The 22,111-nt window shown below is 32.1% G+C and overlaps 2 protein-coding genes across 9 annotated transcripts in view; both read right to left on the bottom strand.

Moving 5' to 3' along the window:
- LOC113559216 (protein gustavus) overlaps window positions 1-22,111 on the bottom strand; it is a 49,095-nt gene that overhangs the window by 21,873 nt on the left and 5,111 nt on the right. The window lies entirely within an intron of this gene.
- Window positions 16,573-22,111, bottom strand: part of LOC113559217 (chromosome transmission fidelity protein 8 homolog) — a 28,851-nt gene continuing 23,312 nt past the window's right edge. For 6 of the 7 annotated variants that reach the window (XM_026964847.2, XM_026964846.2, XM_026964849.2 and 3 more), the window contains one exon: window positions 16,573-17,134. In XM_026964847.2, coding sequence (XP_026820648.1) covers window positions 16,772-17,104 — 333 coding nt within the window. In that variant the 5' untranslated portion in view covers window positions 17,105-17,134 and the 3' untranslated portion in view covers window positions 16,573-16,771. The remainder of the gene's footprint in view (window positions 17,135-22,111) is intronic. The other variant, XM_026964845.2, reaches the window with a different exon arrangement.

Below are 22,111 nucleotides of genomic sequence, written 5' to 3'. Positions count from 1 at the left end.
AGCGCTGCTGCTGCACACGACATATCGAGTCACGAAACATCGACAACGATTATCGACCACGCCGACGAGCCGATCGTCATCGATAGTGTGTGCGCCGCGCGCGATTGTTTTGTGGTGCGCCGAAAACGCCGTGCAAACACGCACGCGCAAGCACGCGCCAAAAGTGACGACGGTCGTCGAGGCGGCGCGAGGTGGGATCGCATGCACGAGGAGTGTGCCAACAGCTGCGCGCACAACGCCCCGCTCCATTGTGACGCCCTTGAATCGCCAACGCCGCGCGCCGTGCTCGACGCGCGCGGCAGGAGAGAGAAACAAACAAGCACGCGAGGGGGCTTTTTGAAAAAAAAAAAAAATTTTCTCAATACGGCGGGCTAGAGGATTTCTTTTAATGATATTTCGATTTTTAATTGTTTTTGTTGTTTGTTTTGTTATTGCTTCGGATCGAAAGCGAAATATAATATTATTATGTCGTCGACGACCGAATAATAACGACGCACACCGTACACGGTTAATACTATTCTTAGTTGCACTTTCAGATTGTGAAAAAAAAGATATATTTGGATATCTCGAATAGGTATTATCGCTACAGCCAATACATAAATACACGCGCGCGCAATAGCAATTACGATGAATTTTACAAAAGTATGTGTGGGTTATAAGTTATAAGTGCCACGCGAGTGTGTATACGCGTGTATTTTATCGCCATACCATAAAATATAATATATTAACGCATCATAATAAATTGTTCAAAACCAATACTAAAATCGTTTGTATGTGGGTATTTATGTGAATTATATATTTTATTTTCAACTAAGGTTGTCAAATACAAGAAAAAGTATAATATTATAATAGTATATAATAGGTAGTTACATTTTTCAAATTCATTTCCCCGTTCAATATTGAATATTGTAGATTATTATACAAATATTATACAGAGGTGTAGACTTCACTTTCAAGTGTCATCACTCATTAGTCATTTATAGTGATAGTGAGTAATAACATTCAATGAGAAATGTTCGTTTCTGATAGAACGTTCGAAATATACGAGCAATTTGATGCCATCGTGATTTAACTAAAAACCAAAATTATATCTAATCGATTTTCCGTAACTACACGATTTGAACTCGACATGTACACAATTTACCATAGCGTATAATAATTTATATTATACAGGTTATGGTGAAAGAGGAGAGTGAGTGTTGATGCATTTAATTGAATTAAGTTTTCAAACTAACAATGTAGGACGTACGTACCAATGGTTTAGTCTTCAGGTAAACCAACAGTGTAACACCTCTAGTGTATTTTAAGTTTCCAGTGTTATTAAGAGGGTCCACTGTAGCTATAATGTAGAGTGTAGACTATAACTGTGTGTAGTTAATAAATAATAATTATAAAACTCCGAGTGCGGCTAAAACAGGGCAGTTGGCGTCGCAATGATTGATAGGGAAAAGTGTCTATCGGCTGTTCCGCGCAGATACGAATGTCCCGGAGCTTGTGTTTCAGGAAAAGATAGTAAACAAATCCACTCGGTGGCGGGCGACCAGCGGTACACGCAATAATAAGCAGGCGATATTATTTATGCGTGCGTACGATAACAAAGTAAGTACGATATGTAGCTTCGTTACATAATGATACGTTGTCAAATGTTACAAGAAAGATAAACGATTAGGAAATAATATAATAATTGAATCCCAGCCGTGAACGGCGTCGTATGCACGAGATTATTCTCTGTATCACAGCGACGAGTGATTTTAGAGCACGTCGGCAATATTGTCGCGTTTAGTATATGGCTACTTCCATTTTATAAGCGCGCATAATAAATCATAATGTTCTGTATTATATGCATATTAATAATTCGAATAGTCCGACTTGACATCTTCGTTGTTTTGCGTCTATAATATTGTTAATAATAATTCGGTAATTATAATATTGTGATGTACAACAATATTGTTGAGTACCAAGTGTTAAGGTCTAGAGAGGAGTGACCGCCGATGATTGTTGTCTATAGTGTAGTATTTGATAGTGTTTGATACAGTACATCGGTAACGCGCGCACGCGCGTCTGCCAAATGCAACGCAACGATTAATATTTTTAATAATACATAATATACAACCAGACGAATTATGAATATTAATATGATGTCATAATAATATTTCGAGTTTAACCACATACAGTACACGTGTGTCACAATGCAAAGGATGTTCGATTGTTTTTGCGGAACACACTAAGCGGTAACTTACAGTAATTTATAATGGCTAAAATTCTGTCACAATTATTAGAACTATAAATATAATTTTATAATTTTAATTGTTCTACATAGGTAGTAGGTACGCAAAATTTACCATAATCATACATTTTACACTAGTATAGTATATACAGGTACCCGCGAAAACCTAAAAATCAATTAACGAAAATCATTTACGGCCTACGGGCCAACAATAGAAATAGAAATCGAACGTAGGTTAGGAACCACGCGCCCCGTTATTGCTGTCGTAGTAAGCTACTATCTACTATGTAGTTGTGGCGTCGAACGTATTTTTAACGCGTCTTTCCCGCCGCCAAAACCGTTTTCATTTTCATTTCCGCTCGTCTGTCTCCGAAACGACGTTCACCACCGTTTATTTTTCATAATAAAGCATGCTCAATACACTATATATTCGTTGGTAAACGGAAAAACGATCAAGAAAAAGTTATTTAAAATAAATGTATTGTTTATTATTATAAAAACATTATTAAACCAGCGGTCACGTCTAGAGGTATGTCCTTATTTATTTTTTTTACTCTTACAACGTATGTTTTTGTTTTCCTAATATCGCATTCGTTTCACAGTACACGGAGCTCGGGCAAAACGTGCGCGGTTTCCGTACTTTTCGGAAATCCTGTTACCACAAGTAGTATTCAATTCGGGACGGCCGCCGCCACCTCGAAAACGCCGAGCCAAGAATTCCATACATGGCCGGGCCCGTCTCAGTGGTAATGGCGCTATTTCGTTGTTGTCCTCTGCGCGTAACACCCGGCCAACGCAGACCGCGTCGTTTTCATCATAAAGCGACGACCGACCGACCGACGCGCGCTTACGACAGAGGATGCCGCACGAGAAAAATGCCAACTGGCACTAGTGGTTAAGTTTTTTTTCCTTTTGGCCGCCCCACCGACCACAACGGGTCGCGAGTGCTATATAGTTTTTGTTCGCGATTTCGACTTAAAAATTTCCCTTCTCCGCCCTACATTCACCCTTCAACCCATCGTCCACCCACGCCGCAGGTGCAGTCGATGTGGTGGCAACAGCGATGTAGTGAGCAAGCGATGATAACAGAGACTAACGATATTATATTATATACGGATCGTGATGCCAAAAACCTTGCAAGAGACAACAGCAACCAACGGTCGCGCGTTCGTTTCTGGCAGACGTCCCAAAGAATGTACGAAAAAACCATAAAATCTGCGGCACACGGCCTGTCACCGTCGCGACGGACAACGAGCTTTACGGCCAGACTTTCTGCGGATGGTAGGGCACAAACGCACGCGACTGTCACGATAATAATAATATTATTATTGTGTTTAGAAATCCGTTTTCTTTCGTCACCATCGAAATAATGACTTGAATCGATTATTGAGGTGGGAATGCATAATTTTGTGTGAACATAATTAACGTGATATCAATATGGAATAAAATAAAATATACTAAGCATGATCAAAAGTTTGATAAAATTATGACTTGTAATTACAATTGTACCAATGGAATTTTTAGTATGGGAATGCATCATAACGTTTTTAAAGAAACTAGTTAAATAGGGGGATGAAACATGGAAACAAAAACAAGTGGATAGACTTCCTCATAAATTGACCAAAAAGTTGATAATATATATATATTAGTTCATTTTTGTCAAGGGAAACATTGGGGTGTATAAATTATTAATATTCCCAGTTCTCACAAAACTTTCATCTACAATCAGTACTATGTTATTAATACTTACAAATTACTGTAGAATGTTAACTGTAAGTCTGACATCTATGATATGAAAAATTTACCCGTTTCCGGAGTTTTATTAAGAAAAACAATTATAATCAACTGTTTTGTCAGCAAAAAAAAAAAAAAGATAAGTAAATATGATGATCAATAATTTGTTGCAAAATAAAAAAAGATGTTTAATTATACTTTATACGAAATAATGTTACTCATTCATTCGTTGCAAAAATAAATGCTAAAGATAAACCATACCACTAACATCCCCTCTTTTGTACATATCTCATTTATGATATCGTGCGTTCAATCAACAAATATTTTTTTTACAGTGTCATATTTCTTTTCTTACGAAATCATTTTACAAAAATTCTCGTAAGACAGACAGACAGTCTTCGATTCATCATTAAATATATTTATAAACAAAATCAATAACTACTACATAAAGTAATAACTAATAAGTTACAATGTAATATTATTTTCTTTTAAAACACTATCTAATCTACAGGTTGCCACGGCGGCCGACCCGGAAACTTAAATAATGTTATCTAAAGAATAAAGTTCTACGATTTTCACACCGCCGACTATGAACAACGTAATCATATTATGTATAATCTGATTTAGAATTTTATACTCGAATACAAAGTTGTATTTCCGGCACGATTGCTTTCAAGGTTTCACTATTACATTATTACTTACATGCATGGTATAAACAATCAAAATATTCATGGTTACAAAGAAAAAAAACATTTTAGTTAAATTAATTAAATTTGACATATTAGTATAATAAATACAGTTTTAAATATTCAAGCCGAAAATTGTGACTGTTTCCTTAGCTTTAAAAAAATTACGGTTTAAACTATTGATTGATTTGCCATTGTCGCAGTACTCGCAGTAGGGATGCACTGGATGCAGTGCATTTTTCGAATTCGTAGAGGGATTACAATTTGTTAGTTTGACTTGTATATAGTATAATATATAATGTATATTATTTATATATATTGTCTGTATGAATTGTAAATTAATGTTATTAATATGAACCGTTCGGATAGATTCCCTTTCAAATTATTAATGTTATTTCGCTCTTAATTTTCTACCAAAACACAAGCCAGTTCACATGCATGATTTTTCATTTGTCTCTTTGTCTCATCGCAATTTTTCTCTATTATAGGTCCATAATCATTTCATTGACCAGATAAGCAGTAACGTAAAGCATATAATAATATGATACAAACATTATTATTATTATTTCTTGCGTTATAAGAAAATAATATGTTCTATGTAGGTGATATAAAGTATTTGCTTAACAATTATATAATTATTATACTTTTAATTATGTTGTACCTACCTAACTTTTAAGTTATAATTAATATACTATTAATTAATGATTGTTAAAAACCGTCTTATTTAATTTTTAAAGAAAAATTTTTTACACTTAATGTTTTAATCATATTACTTATTGTATACAATATACATATAATATATTATTTATTTGAAATTCTACAGCACATAAAATGTATAAGTTATTGTATATACTCGTGTAAATAGGTACATGAAGAATTTCCTAGTTGTGCAAAGACTTAGACAGCTATACACAATGACGGCGAATGCAATATTAAAATTAATATTACATGCTTATTAATAATCATTTGCAAATTGCAATGCGATACAAAGTTCTATATTAATCAAAGTATTCCGTAAATTCTTTCGTCATAGCTTTTTTTTCATCTAGCTAAAAAAAAAACAGTGAAATAATTACACAATACCATGCCGATTGTCGATTTCCTGGTATTCCTAGGCCTACGCCATTGTATAATATGTATGATCGCGTTGTATATATTTATTATAAATTTCAATAATGTTGTTTTGAAATATCTACCTATATATAATTTTTATTTTCGAAAACTGATTCTTGGCGTATACCTATGAGCATTTCGATTTGCGTATACATGTAAAGTACTTATCTTAGGGCCGTATGACTACGTTATACTGTCGCTGACCGACAGGCGTAGGTATATCAGCTATATATATTATTGCTATAGCAACGAGAAAGGGGACCGTCAGACGCAATGCACACTGCAAGCTCATCCTGCAACGGATTGACGTGCAGCACATATTATGTATAATATTCCTAAGAGCAACATAAACTTGATAAATAATAGTGAATAATTTCACAAGAGGCTGGCCACAAAATTAATTAATTCGCGAATAAAAATCGACCGATGAAAACACAACTGCTATGTAAAACCCGTCACGAAATAAACTGAAGCCCACAAACGCAATTTACATAAATAAATATAAATATATTATTATATAATATAGTATATCGTGTTAAATGTTGTTTGCTGGACGATTAGAACCGATCGCTGTATATTATACTATTATTATCCATTTATACATACTCGTTATGTATCGCACGGCTGCACCACCCATTCGTGTTGCTCATGTATAAAATTGTAACAAATGGGGGAAAAATTATCACGAACAGATTTCGGACCTTTCGTTAGCGGAAGAAAGAGAAATAAAATCAAGAATTCGTCTTGGTCTTCTTCCGAGGGGTTCCTGTCCTGTCATTTTTGTGTGAAGAAGTCACCCCCGCCGTCATGGTGATGGTGGTGCATTTTGTCGGGTGTATAAATGTTGTTTTTTTTTTTGAAGACGGATTCTTTGTGGTGAGGCATTGCAACGTAGCGCACGACGTGCGCCGGGGGCCGACGGGATCAATATTCCGACCGCCTAGGCAACGCATGATTGTCGATCCTGTGCGCGGCGTTGCCAGTTTTCTATCGGCCGCCCGGAACACGCACCGCCGCCACCCGCCGCCAGACCCACTACCACCGTAGTCCGTCGACGACGAACGCACACGCACTCACGAAAAGAAAACAACGAACCCACCGAACACCCGTCGTATATGAGACGCGATTTTTTTCCTTTACAATACTGCACATGTCGTCGTCTCGGTCATATTACAGATTACAGAATATATATATTGAATGTAAGAACTAAGAAGTATTTATCATTATCGCGTGATAAAAAATCCCGTCGAAATTCCGTAATAATTATTAATTATTGTATATATTATACAAGTACACTTGGTACACAACACATATTTTGTTGTACACCACGGGCACACAGAAACCAACATGATTGTATTTTATTTTCATTATACAACACGCGTCCGTGCTGTGTAATAGCTATACAAGGGAATCGCCAATCGACCGTCGTGTTTTCGTTTTGGGATTTATTTTTTTGCACGATAAGACTCCGACTAAAAATACAAAGTCGTTCCCAGGCCGCAAAGCTGATTCCGAGAGAAAAAAACCATTGCCTGTTATCGTCAACAGATTTGCGTTACGCGACAAACGTGAAAAATGATAAACGAGCCGATTTTTTGCTCTGGGCACCGGTGAAAAAATACTATTAATTATGCCTCTGACGCCGTTAAAATAATTATAATATGGTACGGCAGTCTAAGTAATCTTAAATTATTCTGATGTACAAAATTACTAGTTGGGCTAAACTGTTTATGTCATGTCGTATCCTAAGAACTACCGCTAAAAGGACGGCATGCAGTGCATTGGCCACAGGCAAATTATTATCACTATTTTTTTTATTTATGTATATATAGAACATTTTCTTTCCCGAAATTCTGTGATTTACGGTATGATATTACTTATTCAAAGTATTGTCTTAAAAATGTATTAATTTCTGAAACTTGACATTGTGTAGATATACTTAGGTATTTTAAAATCCAAGCATAATACAAGTTCATGAGAAAATACGTAATTTTGATTTCTTAAAAATATATAAAAAAAAGCGTATAATACCATTAAACAGCGTGATATTAATGTTATACGATAATATGTAGTCAGTTTTTTTAAATTTTAAATATATATAGGCATAACAATATAAAAAAACACTTACCAAGAAAAAAACGGTAGTTAATTCTTAAGCATAGTAGTACGAATTGAAATATATATATTTACCTGAAACAAAAAAAATGAATCATATAAGCATATTGAGTTAATGTAGGGTGTGAAACAATAGCGTACAGCAATAACCCCCATGTAGGGTGGTAGCGACGTTTTTTTGTTATTTTTTTACTAGGACGTATTAAATATTAATTGTTAAACCAGTTCTTATATTTAATCAAAAAACTTATTTCGACAATAAGCTTCCTGGTTGTATTTCGATGGTGAAAAAAATATAATACCTATATATATATATATATATATATATGTATTTTGAAATTCCTGAACGCGCCTTTGTTGGGCTATTCGATGGAAAACCACATGAACAGAAAAAAAAATTGAAACCGGTTTAATGCGTCGGGTTTCTATTAGGGTCTCTCTATCCCAACGTCGAACGTAAAGGTACGGTCACGTATGTTTATTATACAGGTATACAGTATACATATAAGCATACGCACCGTGTACCCCGAAAGCAATATACCTATATAAATACAGCCTTATTATTTTCCTCTATGCAGGCTATATTATAAGCGCATCGTCAGTCAGGTTGAATTCCGTATTCGTAAATATAATATAGTTTTATGGTTACGGACACACGACTCTTCGTATATTATATCTGACACGGTCACGATAATTATAATAACGATAATGACGGTAACGGGTGGAAAAAATGATTTCAAAATCGATTTTTGTAAATGCAAACGACCCTTTATCCCATGATTGTGCCACAGCATTATAACGGACGTGGCGTCAACATTTATATTATTAAATGTTCTAATTGAACGTGGCCCATAGGCGGTTTTTTTATTTTCAATCCATGCGCGTTCGTTAGGATTATTATTATTATAATATAATATATATGTGGATACGAGATTAGGGAGGGCGGCAGTGATAGGAACACGAGTGGTGTGGGGATCATGAGTTTTTGGGTTATGTAGAATACATTCGGAGGGGCGGTCTCGGGTGGGTCGATAAGGGAGTCAGTAGCTGAGTGCATATGTATGTATGTATATATATATACATTCATACACAGCAGATACAGTATTAGTGTCATGTTGTGGAGAACGTTTCGACAGAGGATAGAGAGAGAGCGCGCGCGCGCAGAGGATTCAATTATAACGACGACTACGACTAAAGCAGTAAAAGTCTTTATGGTTCTACGTGAATACATCGATGAATTTAACCGACGTGTATAATATAGTATGTAGCAGACGGTGGAAAACGGATATCTTTGAAAACATTGGGAGGATAAAAACATTATATCCATATTAAGAGGTGTCTCTTGTTTTGACATAACCATAAACATTATAAAAACAAGTTATATAATAATGATAATAATAAGCGTAAAAAACAGATTTTCTCTTGGTGTTTTTGAATTTAGTTTTTCCGGTCGTTGTCATCGACGAGACGACATTTAATAGAGTGTAATGAATAATGATACATCTCCGATATGGTGGCAAAAAAATGAGAAAGCGAACACCGAAGAGACCATTGCATTTATCGGGAGAGGTGAAAAGTTTTCCGGGTCATCGTTTACGCGGAAGAGAAGTTGGACTGCTGTCGACGACAGTTTTATACAGATACACGCAGTGTGTGCGCGTATATAGTTTCAAAACTCTCTCTCTTTCAGCTCTCATGCAGAAATTATACGTTCTCGTTCGGGGTCTGAGAACTGCGCGTAGAGTTTCGGAGGGTGATGCCAGAGTGGCGGCGGTCCCTAGCGATAAGGCACGAAGGCTGCGTGTCGCTAGCAATAAACCCGACGGGGACGTGGTGCGAAGGGTGTGCGTGCGTGCGTAAATATAACACATCATCAGCGGCAGTGGAGGTCGACAACCCCCTCGGGTTGGTGGTGGTGGAGCCCCAACCATATATTATAATGCACACTGACGAACGCACCACTAATAATATGCATATTATATACGTAATATATTAAGCGTGACATATATATGTTGCAGACAAACGCGGGATGACGATCGGCTGCTGTGCTTTTGCATACATATAATATATTATGTAGTTGTCGTTGAATCGACTATATGTAGTTTGAGTATGGTAAAATACAAAAACGAGTATACGAAACGCGTTTGGTTGAACCGCCGTCGTTGAAGTATATCATACAATACTACGGTTAAATACACTCGCGTGCAGCCTCCAAGTGTGGAATATGTACAGGGTTTCTGTGTCTATCAATGGAAAATTTAGTTCCAAATATCGATATTTAATAATGTCCATAGTTCTTAAAAACCTTGGAGACGTCGGATTCAAAAAAATGTTAAAACTATCGATAACTATCTGGATAACAGCAACTCGCACGAATTATCAAGTCATGGTTGGAGGTGAATATCAAAAGTAAGTCCACAAACAACGAATAAAGCAAGACACCCTGTATATTATAGTTTGTACACACTGCACATGCATACCCGAAATAACACGTCGTGCACCGCGCGTTTCGTTATCAGATGGACAGCTGCTGCTGCCAGTATACAGAGTCGAGCTGGTTTAAATATTATTATTATTAAGCCATAAGGTCGGTTTTTTTTTGTCAGACGTGCCCGTATACTTTCGAAACGAACGCGGCGTATACAGTATACACATTACACAGACTGCATTATAATTATTGTTACGGATATATAATATGGGTACGTATATTATATTATTTAAGACTAGATGAAATCCCGCACCAAAAATCTAGAATTTAAGCAATATATTAACTCACGCCAAGATATGTATTTTAATATTATATTACTATTGTGTTATCACTGTTATTTGTTCAAAAATATATACGCGACGTTAAAAAGCATATATATTTATGAATGTCGTCTTGTCTAGCAGTCCCTAGTGAATGCGAAAACAACGAATTTTTTTTTTTTTGTGCACAATAATGCCGAATGCCGATCAATATAAACATGGACGAAAGCCGCGTGTGCACATAATGTATACTACTATAATACGAAAGGGTAATTACAACAGATGATCGAGGGTATCGAAGGGGTTATTTGTACTCAAACGCCCAAAACTTTGCTCTTAAGTTAATTATTTTCTATTATAACTATTTGAAAAATTGCTAAACAGTGAGAAGAGTATAGATGAATAACGAATAACTAATAACTAATAAGTCGATAAAAACTATAATTTCATGACTCATAACTCATGTCATGAGTGTAAATTTCATAATTATACTGATAGATTTTATCTTAATATTCTAATTTTAGGAGGTATAATAATATGTAATTGGTATGTTATAAATTAAAATAAACGGATATGTAAAGAAAGCAATTAAGTAAAGTCAGTTAGAATTCACCTTCGCATGCTAATTACATTATCAAGTAGTATACATAGGCGATAGGCCTTTGCCATCAAAACAAAAACAGCCATAGTCGTTATTCAGTACTATAAAATGTATAGATACTACGTAAGTGTTTAAACTATAAAATATTTACATACTATGTACAATATTTTTACTATATCCGGAATGGATATATATTCATATTCATGTATAATATATATACGAGCAACGGTCAACAGAATTGATGGGAAATTTGGTCCCTTTAGAGTCTAAACAGTGCGAGATATATTGATCGGCGATTATAACCGAAACGGTCCGATGCAAACAAAAAATGATGGCGCTGGTACTCTGGTGTGAATATAATACCATGATTTGGGTAATACACATATATGATATATCTGGTTTCAAAATAGTTATTCATCAGTGAACTTTTATAAAATTAATCAATTATACAGTGAACGACCTATACACGTACGATATAAATTATAATAAATATGTTGGACCTTTATAATATGTATAAGATGATTTTTTTTTAACTAGGCCCGGTAATACTTATTCAACAATTCAACTAGTCTACCTGGTAAAAGGTATTATTTTATTTATTTCTACTTTTAAAAGTAAAATCGTTGAATAATGTTATACGAAGTTCTATTAAAATATAAACAAATTATTTCTTTTCAACCAAAATAATATAATTTTCAGAAAATCTATTTTGTCATCCATTTCTATTTAATATAAAGTTCGTAGGTATTATTTTAGGAAAACAAAAGGTAAAATCAATTAAAATATGTTATACTCATATGTTGCCCATTTACATGCAAATGTATGCTGATGCCTGCTATTTTTGTTATACCTATACTACAACATTTTAAAACTATCATCGGATAAAAACATTTATTAACTCTTTCTTTATAAAGATTACAATTCGATACACGAAGTATAATCATTTACGACCAGTGACTGGTGACTGCTGTCCCCTAAAGTACAAAGTATACAGTATATACACATTATACTATTATAGAAATATACTACATGGATTTATAGTATAAACCTATTATAAAATAATATATTATTACCTTACCTTTTAAACATAGATAATAATATCGTAGAGGTAATGATAATAATTAATCTAAAAATAATACTAGAATTAATACTAGTATTTATAATCAATGATCAATGATACTACCCATTAACATGTGTGTACTGAATTTGTTAAGCGTACAGATAACGTAAAAGGTATCAGGGAAGTAGAATGGCTATTATTTCGTACTAAAATCTAAAAAGATAACCAAAGCTCTTCATTCATCAGCCACGAATGTACATTGGGAAATATTCAATAGAAAATCTGTGAGTATAATCTATAAATATATGTACATGTAATATGGTTTCAAATAATGTAATGATATAAATTAATATATTATACAAAGAAAACTATTAAACATTAGCAATAGCTAAATAGCCAATGCCCAATAATAGTATAAGTAAAAACGAATAATACAATCACATCTCCTTTATGAAACTAAAATCATAATCAAAATATAATTTCACTTTAAAACATTCCATATATTTTAATATTAAATATAATTATACAAATTATTTAATTTAAAATAAAAACTGTTAAAAATACTAAAAATTTACACCTAATAGCAATATAATATTTTAGAGGGCAAGCTTATAAGTGTACGTTGAATTCCTAATTAAAAATAATAACCTGACCCTAGTCGTATTATACTTGTATGATATAGCTGATATATATTATGAATATCTGCAAAAATAAAATCTAATCTTATATTACCTAAAAAAAAACATGTACTATCTCTTTTATTAAGAAAAATTAACCTTCGAGAGGTAAAAACAACTATACCCAGAAATATTTATGAAAAATCCCTTTTTTTCAATGACCGTGTCTCAATCGCACGTCAGTCTTAGGGCTATAGTCACATGACCGGTCTCCTAAGTGTCAGTGTACCATATACGTTATTTGTTACAAATACTCATAATTTTTTCATATAAATTATAAATTATACGTAGAATACTAGCAAGGCATGCTAATAATTGTATCAACACTTATTTAGTGTTATTATGCACGTATTTGATTCGGTAATTTTTATATAATGTGTAACATTTTATACAGTGTTAGTAAAAAGTGTAATGGAAATACAACGAGTTCGTCTCATTATTACGTTTCCTAAGTTCTGTAGGATTTTAGAAAACTGTAGGTGTGATGGATTAGTTTGTAGTTTATTCAAAGTTAGAATTCGTGACTTCCGCTAATAACAAAATATATTGAAATTGAAGAGACTGACTGGTTAACCTATTAATAATCAAGTCTAAACACGAAGTAGTCTTTTCATATTATTACAAACACAATCATTTTAATACAAAATAGTTGTGATAGGTTTAGTATTATTGTTTCTATTTATTTCATAACTAAAATTGGACGACAGACCAATAGATTCAGATGTTGTATAAAAAAAAAATTTACATCTCACTGCCGAAGTAAACTATTCAAAGTTAAAACATGCATGACACATTTTTCTGCAACTTGGTACACAGTATTGTATAGAGTGCATCTATACAATCTAGATAGATATTACGCGGGATTGGTGAAAAATAAAGAGACCAAGGCTCTTTCAAGGCGGCGGGATTGAATCGTGTTAGACATTTGCCCTTTGATAATTTAATACTATATTTTAGTCTAAATAATTATGATAATTTCATTGTTTTTAAACAATGAATGGAAGAATGTGTTCCATTTCTCTGCCTACAATAACAGGAAACTTGCGTTTTGACAAATTTCATCAGGTCGAGATGGCACTGTTTCAGTCAATATTATTATACAAATGAATTTCAAGCATACTCCTCAAGGTTAACTTAAATGTTTTTAAAAATTAATTTAGATAAGTACGCAACAACCGTTCAGACACAAACATGAGGTTAAGTATAGGTGGTATACCCTTATATCGTACAGAAATATTTCATAATCATGAATGATTTAAATCGAAGTACTATAAGTTTTATATTATTATTAAACTAAAAACGAGACGACAAACTATTACTTTGTTCGCCTATTATATATATTTTAAATAAATTACTATGTCAAGCGTCGTTTAAAAAGAAACCCTGCAGTTGAAAGTTGAAACAGTTTTCTCCAAAAGTAAAAGTTTGTTTTTCTATAAAAATTTAAATGCACCTAAAAAAAAATTAATTGACATTAATTTTTGTCACTTTTTATTCTTTGACATTAAAATATGTTTGAAGACAAACGCCAGAAATAGTGTTGCGCTATACTAATAATAGTAGCACAGTTATTACACACTATTATAAGATTACGACTTTAAAAATAAGATAATAAACAATGCATTTAAAAATTACAAACCCGGTAACTTTGTACTATAATAAAGTATATATATATTATAAAATAAGCTGTAATGTGTGTTTTTATATAAAATCAGATTCAATCGCTGAGAAGATAGTGAGGGTGGGGGAAAATCCTGACATTGAGCATTATTATTAATTACACGCGAAATAATAAAGAAACGTTTCCAAGATTTAGATTTATAATAATATAAACTCGAGACAATCGAGGGACTTAATTAACATCGGGTCCTTTGTCCTTGGAAACAAGTCTCTCAGTCGTACGAATTTGTAACAGTCTCAACGACCGGCAGCCATCTATAACCACCGTCGCTCAGCTCGCACTCACATACCTCACACCATAGGAGACCTTGGCTTGAATTTGCCGACCCGATTTTCTTTAAGAAATCATTACCAAATATTTTCAAGAGAATTGTTTTTTATTTTGTGTTTAAATATTATATATATTATTATACATGTATTCATGTACATTATTATTCGTCGAATTAACAAAACGATATGAATAATACACGCTGGTTTGACGAGAGAAAAGTACAATTCCGTTAAAATATAACATCATTGTCGTCTTATAATAAAACTACTGCAACGATCACGTGGCCCTGTGCGCCAATATGTCAAGAGGGAAATAGAGACACACGCAGAAAGAGAGATCGAGAGAGTAGTTGGACGTCTTAAAATATAATTTATTACAAGCATATATTTTACTATTTATAACAACATTCAGTTTCTGCAGCGTTATAATACACAATTGTGATTTTTGACGAATGCAATAACATAGGTATTCTACATATGAACATCACGTCATGTAATGCATCAGCTCTTTGGCTATAGGACAAGGCTTCATATTATAAAATAATAACGTTTTTGTTTTGAAACTTTTTTTTGCTTTACGCCCTATGTATAATAAATAATAAGTCGACTTTTGTTCACGCGTTATTGTTTTTGTACACAGATATCATGTTACGCGAACCCAACATTCTCGTGTTATACCATAATACAATTATTTTATCGATATAACTTGGAGAATAATCGATATCGTATATTATAGATATACGTGAAAATTTGTCCATATACACGCGTATGTATTAAAATGGTGGTTTTGAGATTTATGTCGTTTCGAAAGGGAAAAGATCGATAAAAACGACGTTCACATTTCGACTGATATAAAAATCAAACGACCAGAGATGTAAAATCTTACAACGGTGATTATATGGATTTTAGTGCGAAACAAAATAAGACGGGAAATATATTATATTATGTATATTGTATATTTAAAAATCAAGCAAGCGACGAAATAGACAATTATTCAATTATTTACATTTCGTGGCGATTGTTCGAATTAAAAACGTGCGATAAAATATAATATTATATGTCATTACAACAACAACTCGTTGACGTGGATCGATTAGCGTTAATATATACCTACATGTATTATATTATTTTTAATTATATTTCACAAAAACTAATTAAAAAATAAAAATAAAACATAAATGCCCTATCGATGAATACATTAATCATATTAATATAACATTATTGGCGTTCACAAAATATACTCTGTAACAAGTGTACAGATTCGAGATCGTGCATTCCGGGACATGGCATAGTATGAGAATATTCGTTTATATTATTATTATGCATCTGTTAGTCATCGATATTCTACACGCATAAACACAATGTTCAGACGATAGTAATCGAACATGTCATTCAAAGTTACCAAAATATCGTCGGAAATCGAAATCGACCACACTTTCAAAAATAAAATATCAATTGCTTATGTTATACGAGTAAAAAATAACAAATTGTACAACTAGCAATCGCCGTTAGAAACACTAAACTCAGATATCTTCAGTGAGAGTTAGGTTGCTTAAATAGATTTATTAGGCGTCGTAAACAGACTGGGTAAGACAGCGCCGCGCCAATGTTAAAAATACAATTATAATTACAACAGCAGCAATAAAAATTAAAAAGTCTTAATTCAGAAAAATAATGTGTATTAAAATGCTAATTTCATTACAATTTATTTTGTTTCGACAGAACGACAAAATAATAAAATACACCAATTCGCTTATGTCTGATCGAAAGCAAATAAAAATTACATATTATAATGAACCATCATAGTATAGACTATAGACAACGAAATAGTGTCTTTAAGTGGAAAAATTGGTTAGATATTCAAAGGTCGGTGGAATGACAAGCGATGATTGGCTTGGGCCGGTTCTTGAATAGCAACTTTTTGGTGACAATAGCCTCGACCACGTACTCGTCCACGTCCGGTTTTTTCTTCATCACTGCGAGAGGTTTGTCGAACGTCTGCGCTTTGCCGTACAGGATGTGATGGCCAATGATCAATATGGGCACACCATCTCGAATAGTCGCGAACAGGTCGCCGACGTATTGACGTTCGAGCGGCGTATGCCGGCGGGTTTCGAGATCACCTTGTACTTCCAGGGCGGCCCATTCGGGCGGCGACCCGAGTCCATCTTCAATCAGTTTCACTAGAATCATTTTCGGTTGATTTTTTTTTGGTTCAATATGCTACAAAATCAAATAAAAACGTGCCCGATTTAACACAACAACTAGGAAACAACAACAATCCGCTAGGGGCGAATAAAAATGTAACAAATGCTGTGTATGGGGACCTAAGACGTAATTGTATTATATAAATGATAATCTATTATAATGTGGGTATTTATATTTTTATAAATCCTGGTAATACTTTTATAAAATCAAAATTAATTGCTACAAATTACATTAATCGAAATGTCATCTTTTAAAAAATACAATTTCTGTTTTTCTACATTGATTTATCAATAAAAATTAAAAATTAAAAAACACAGATATAAGACTTTAAAGAAAGCACGTAAAATTAAATTCTGTTTTTGCTCTTTTGTAATGTATAGAAAAGTAACTTGGAAGTTGGCATCCATAATAATATTATTTACGACATGCCTGTCGTAACGATCACCGCGACAAAAAATTCTATTCGCAAACAATTGGATCCAAGAGTAAAATAATAATATATAATTTAGTGTCTGTCGGCAACTAAAAAATATTGATTGCTTTATAATATGTATTATAAAAACTAAAAATTAACGCTCGAGAACGTTGATTTTATCACACGTGTCATTAGGGTAACGACATACGGTTGCGATTGACAAGTTGAATGTATTGCCTAAGCGCAACGCCTTTACGTGTCAAATTCTGTTTTCACACCATGTCTTTCTCGTAAAAAGTTGTAAAAGCCACCCAGAAAACGATATTGATACATTTGAGATCTATAAACAGTAATCATAAAGTCTTTGTGTAATATAGAGGATCATTTTACTCGGCGTTTTTACAGACAGTCGCTACAATCACGTTTAAAACGTATACAACCGTTTGTGAAATCTATATATAAACTGAATATACATTAAGACGTTGATACTGATATACGACCTGCAGGATTGCTGTTTAAAATTTTTGTGTTCAAAACGATAATTTAAAACACATTTACAACATAAAAAATATTGGTTTTAAAGATTAATAAAAAAAAAGTGGGCCAGTGGGTATCGCTTTGCTGTATAGTAGAAATGGAGAGTAGATCACTGGTCTCTATAATGGATGTGTTAAATTTAAATGTAATGATAGGTATCATTGTAAACGAAAAACGATTCTGAACGGAGATAATTTTTCAGTCAATGATAATTAGTAGGATATATTATATTATTACCTATATTTAAATTGTAATAAATCATTATTTTACATGATTTCTAAAAAAATTTTCATTTCATACGCTAATAACATTTTTTCCATATTGACGCTGGAATTTTTTTTACAGTTACTTGAAGTAAAGCTTATAGATAACATAGTATTGGGTTTTTTAACCTTAGGTATAAAACATAATCATTTTATGAATTTTCAACTTTAAAATTCCTTGCAAATTTTCGCGATTTTGATATATTTCGTAAATTTTTAAACTTTAAATGCTTATAAACAAATATTGTAACTAACAATTTTTGATTTTTTTTTTACTACAATAAGTACAACTTATAATAAACCTTGTATTAAATTTTAAAGATTTTTTGGATAGCTAATTTTTTTTTATCGGCATTTTAAGAAAAAAAATTTAGAAAAGTTTTAAAAAAAAGTCAAAATATTTTGAAAATTTCAAGCATGGTTCGTTTTTAAGTTACAGCATGATCAAAAAATCGATTTTGTCTAAAAGTGGTTATGTGTAAAAATTCAATTTTCGTTATTTTTTCAAAGTTTTTCCCGACGCTTATGAAAACTACTTTATTTTTGACCCCCCCAAAATAAATACCAACTAGATAAATTTTCCTTTTCAAAGAGGGATTGAAGTCAAAATTCAATGCATTATTACTACTTCAAAACGTGATTACAGACACAAAAAAAAATAATAAAAAAAAAAAATAAAAACACACACATCATTGTAAAATCAATACATTCATCACTCCGTTCAGAATCTAAAATATACATTTAAAACAATATTTTTTAGTAAATTTAAGATTAAAATAATCAATAGATTTTTTCTACTCTGAGAGATACTTTTTTTATTGATTTTTTTTTTAAAAATTATCAATTTCAATGATTTAAAAACAATTATCACAAAAAATTGGGCTAATTGTTTTGGACATAATCCCATAGCTGATAATAAGCACAATTCCCAGATTCTGATTGCATCACCATTCTTGGCATCAACTACTACATAAGTATGAATAAAAAATAAAAGGTGTCCCGTAAGGAAGACCTAATCTCTAATAATAACACTGACATGATGACTATATTACCAAAATACCAAATATTCTTGTTTTCGTATGTAGGTATACACACATCTATAATTTTTAACTTTAGTAAAAAATAGTAGCTTCAATGGCTGAACGGTTATCAATACAAACTTTATATAAGATAATATGCCAATTATCCAAAGCTCTTATAGTTAAAACAAAATAGAAAATTCAACGATTACCAAAACCATTATCTAATAAGCCATTATAATGTATAGGACTTCATTCTTTTTTATTATTTTTTGAATAACCATTAAAAAAAAATACGTTTTAAGCGTATAAAAAATGTAAAAACCATCTTTATAAACGTGTTTTTCAACCCTGTACAGCATGACAGATGAAAACAAAGGTTTATTTCCGTAATGTCTTTTAATAACACCTGAAATAAATTTCAAACACGAATACAAAAAATTAAGCAAAATCAATTTTAATTATTATTATTCTGAGGCCACATATATAACAGAAATTATAAATTAAAAATTATCTATATCGGGTGTAGTGTATAGTTGCCTATGTAACAAGGAGTCGAAAAAAAAGATCTTTTATTGTAAAAGTAAATTACAATTCATTACTATCGAACGTGACAGACTTGGAAATGATTACCTAATAATATTCAATTGGAGTATACACTTCAATACTTCATCATAAACCAAAAATGCCGCACGCATTAAAGATTTCACTTAAAGTGATCATACAGCTGTCACGCTAAATGTGAGTTCAACTTGTATACGACTGAAAGTCTCTATGTAGTATACTACATATGTTCATTAACTATTATAATGTTATACTATTGAGTAAAAATTGTACAATATTTATTATATATATTCAATAGTTATACACTTATACATACTTTTATTAGAAATACTTTATATAGTAGGGGTACACATTATTTACTACCTATAAATATATATATATATATTTTTTCAGTCATTCTCCGACCCTCTTTAAAATTGCTGAAATACCCCTTGTCCCACTATTCTCTCTCGGTATAAATGGTATAAATATAAGGGTTGCTATCACCCGAACGAACGTTCCACAAAGAGAGAGAACTTCATACGGAACTCAACCCTCGTCGCCCTAGGACTTTACAACAACTTTAATTAATTTTTTTCTCTGAATATCTAAACCCAACTATTTCGGGCCTATAAAACTCCAGTATCCCGTTCAATGATGGCAGCGTTTTAATTAAATGTTGTCTCATTCTCTCCTTATATACGCTATAGAACATTTCCAACTAAATTAACAAGAATATTCATCCAAACATCTAGGCAATATTTTTTATGATATTGTAAGTAAACAATATACTTATTTAAATAATTAAATTTGTTGAATTAAAATAAAATAAATATTTAAACGCCAAAATATAGTACATAAATTAAGCTAATGTATTTTCTCGATTTTTGTCTTAAGAAAACGTATAGACCACACGGTTATAGTGAATCAAGTTTGTATAACTTATACTATTGCCTATATAAGGTAAACCAATAATTTCAAAGTCAAATATATTGAAAAATTATTCAAAATAATTTAAGTTAAAAAAGATGCATAATTCGTCAGGCGATTCGCATGTAATGTATGCGTGTTAAATTTGAATGCAGTGATCATTGCATAAGAAAAACGATTCTGAACGAAGACCTACTTTTTTAGACTTTAATTATAAGGATACATTTATTATTCCCGTTTTTTTTTAATTTCCCTTGATTAATTTTTAAAGTACAGGGAAAACAAAAAATATAAATTCAAAATTTTTGAAAAAAATTTAACTGCTTCAAAAGGTGATAAGTGATGACAAACATCATTGAAAATCAATACTTATAATGTAAAATGTAAATAAATTCATCGATCCGCTTATAATCTAAAAATATTAATTACAACAATTTGAGTAAGAAAATACAAACATGACTAACTGAATATTTTGAAATACTTAAATAATCTAAATTTTTCAAATAGCGGTTTTTATAACAATAAATAACAATTTAAGTAAACATAATTTCTTTATAATTTATTACACTATAATTAAGTAGTTTACCAATAATAAGCCAATTTTGTTATATATGCATACATAATATTTAATATTGATATAATTTTGGTCAGTACTGTTCACTAAAATATTTATCATAAGTTACTATTCATAACATAAAACTATTAACGACTATATAGGTACTAAATTAAATTATTATTTATTAATATTTATAGAACCTTTAAATTTAACAAATTCTCAATTTGTTTGTGATTTTAGTTTGAAAAATTATAGTATAGTTAATTTGACGCATATGGAAGAAAAAGTTAAGTGTAATTACAACTTTAATTTAGAACCTGGGGGGTCCAAACCCATTTGACCCTCTCCCCGTCATAGTCTATGATATTGGGCAACAAACAACTCGAGTCATGCATACCAAGACCTTGAAATTCATACCGAATATTGACCCAATGTATTATCTAGCACCATTCCCTACCACAATGAATACAAGAATGTACAGCGAATTATAAAGACTATATGCTATAAAAGTATAATATTATAGTCATTGTAATATGAAGATAGTATAAAAATCCCCTTCTACTATTCACCTGATAATGTATTTGCATTGTATTACAATAATAAGACATTACACAGTATGGATGTACTGTAAAGTAACAATGAGATAAAAATGAATATAATAATATTCATTGAGGCGTCATGTAGCATAATGTGTGATAATAAAAAGAAGACGCCAACAAGATAAGTTGA

This window comes from Rhopalosiphum maidis, chromosome 1 (assembly GCF_003676215.2).
Source record: "Rhopalosiphum maidis isolate BTI-1 chromosome 1, ASM367621v3, whole genome shotgun sequence".
In the NCBI taxonomy this organism is placed as follows: Eukaryota; Metazoa; Arthropoda; class Insecta; order Hemiptera; family Aphididae; genus Rhopalosiphum; species Rhopalosiphum maidis.
Note: the sequence above shows the minus strand (reverse complement) of the source record. Positions and strands in the feature narration are given on the sequence as shown.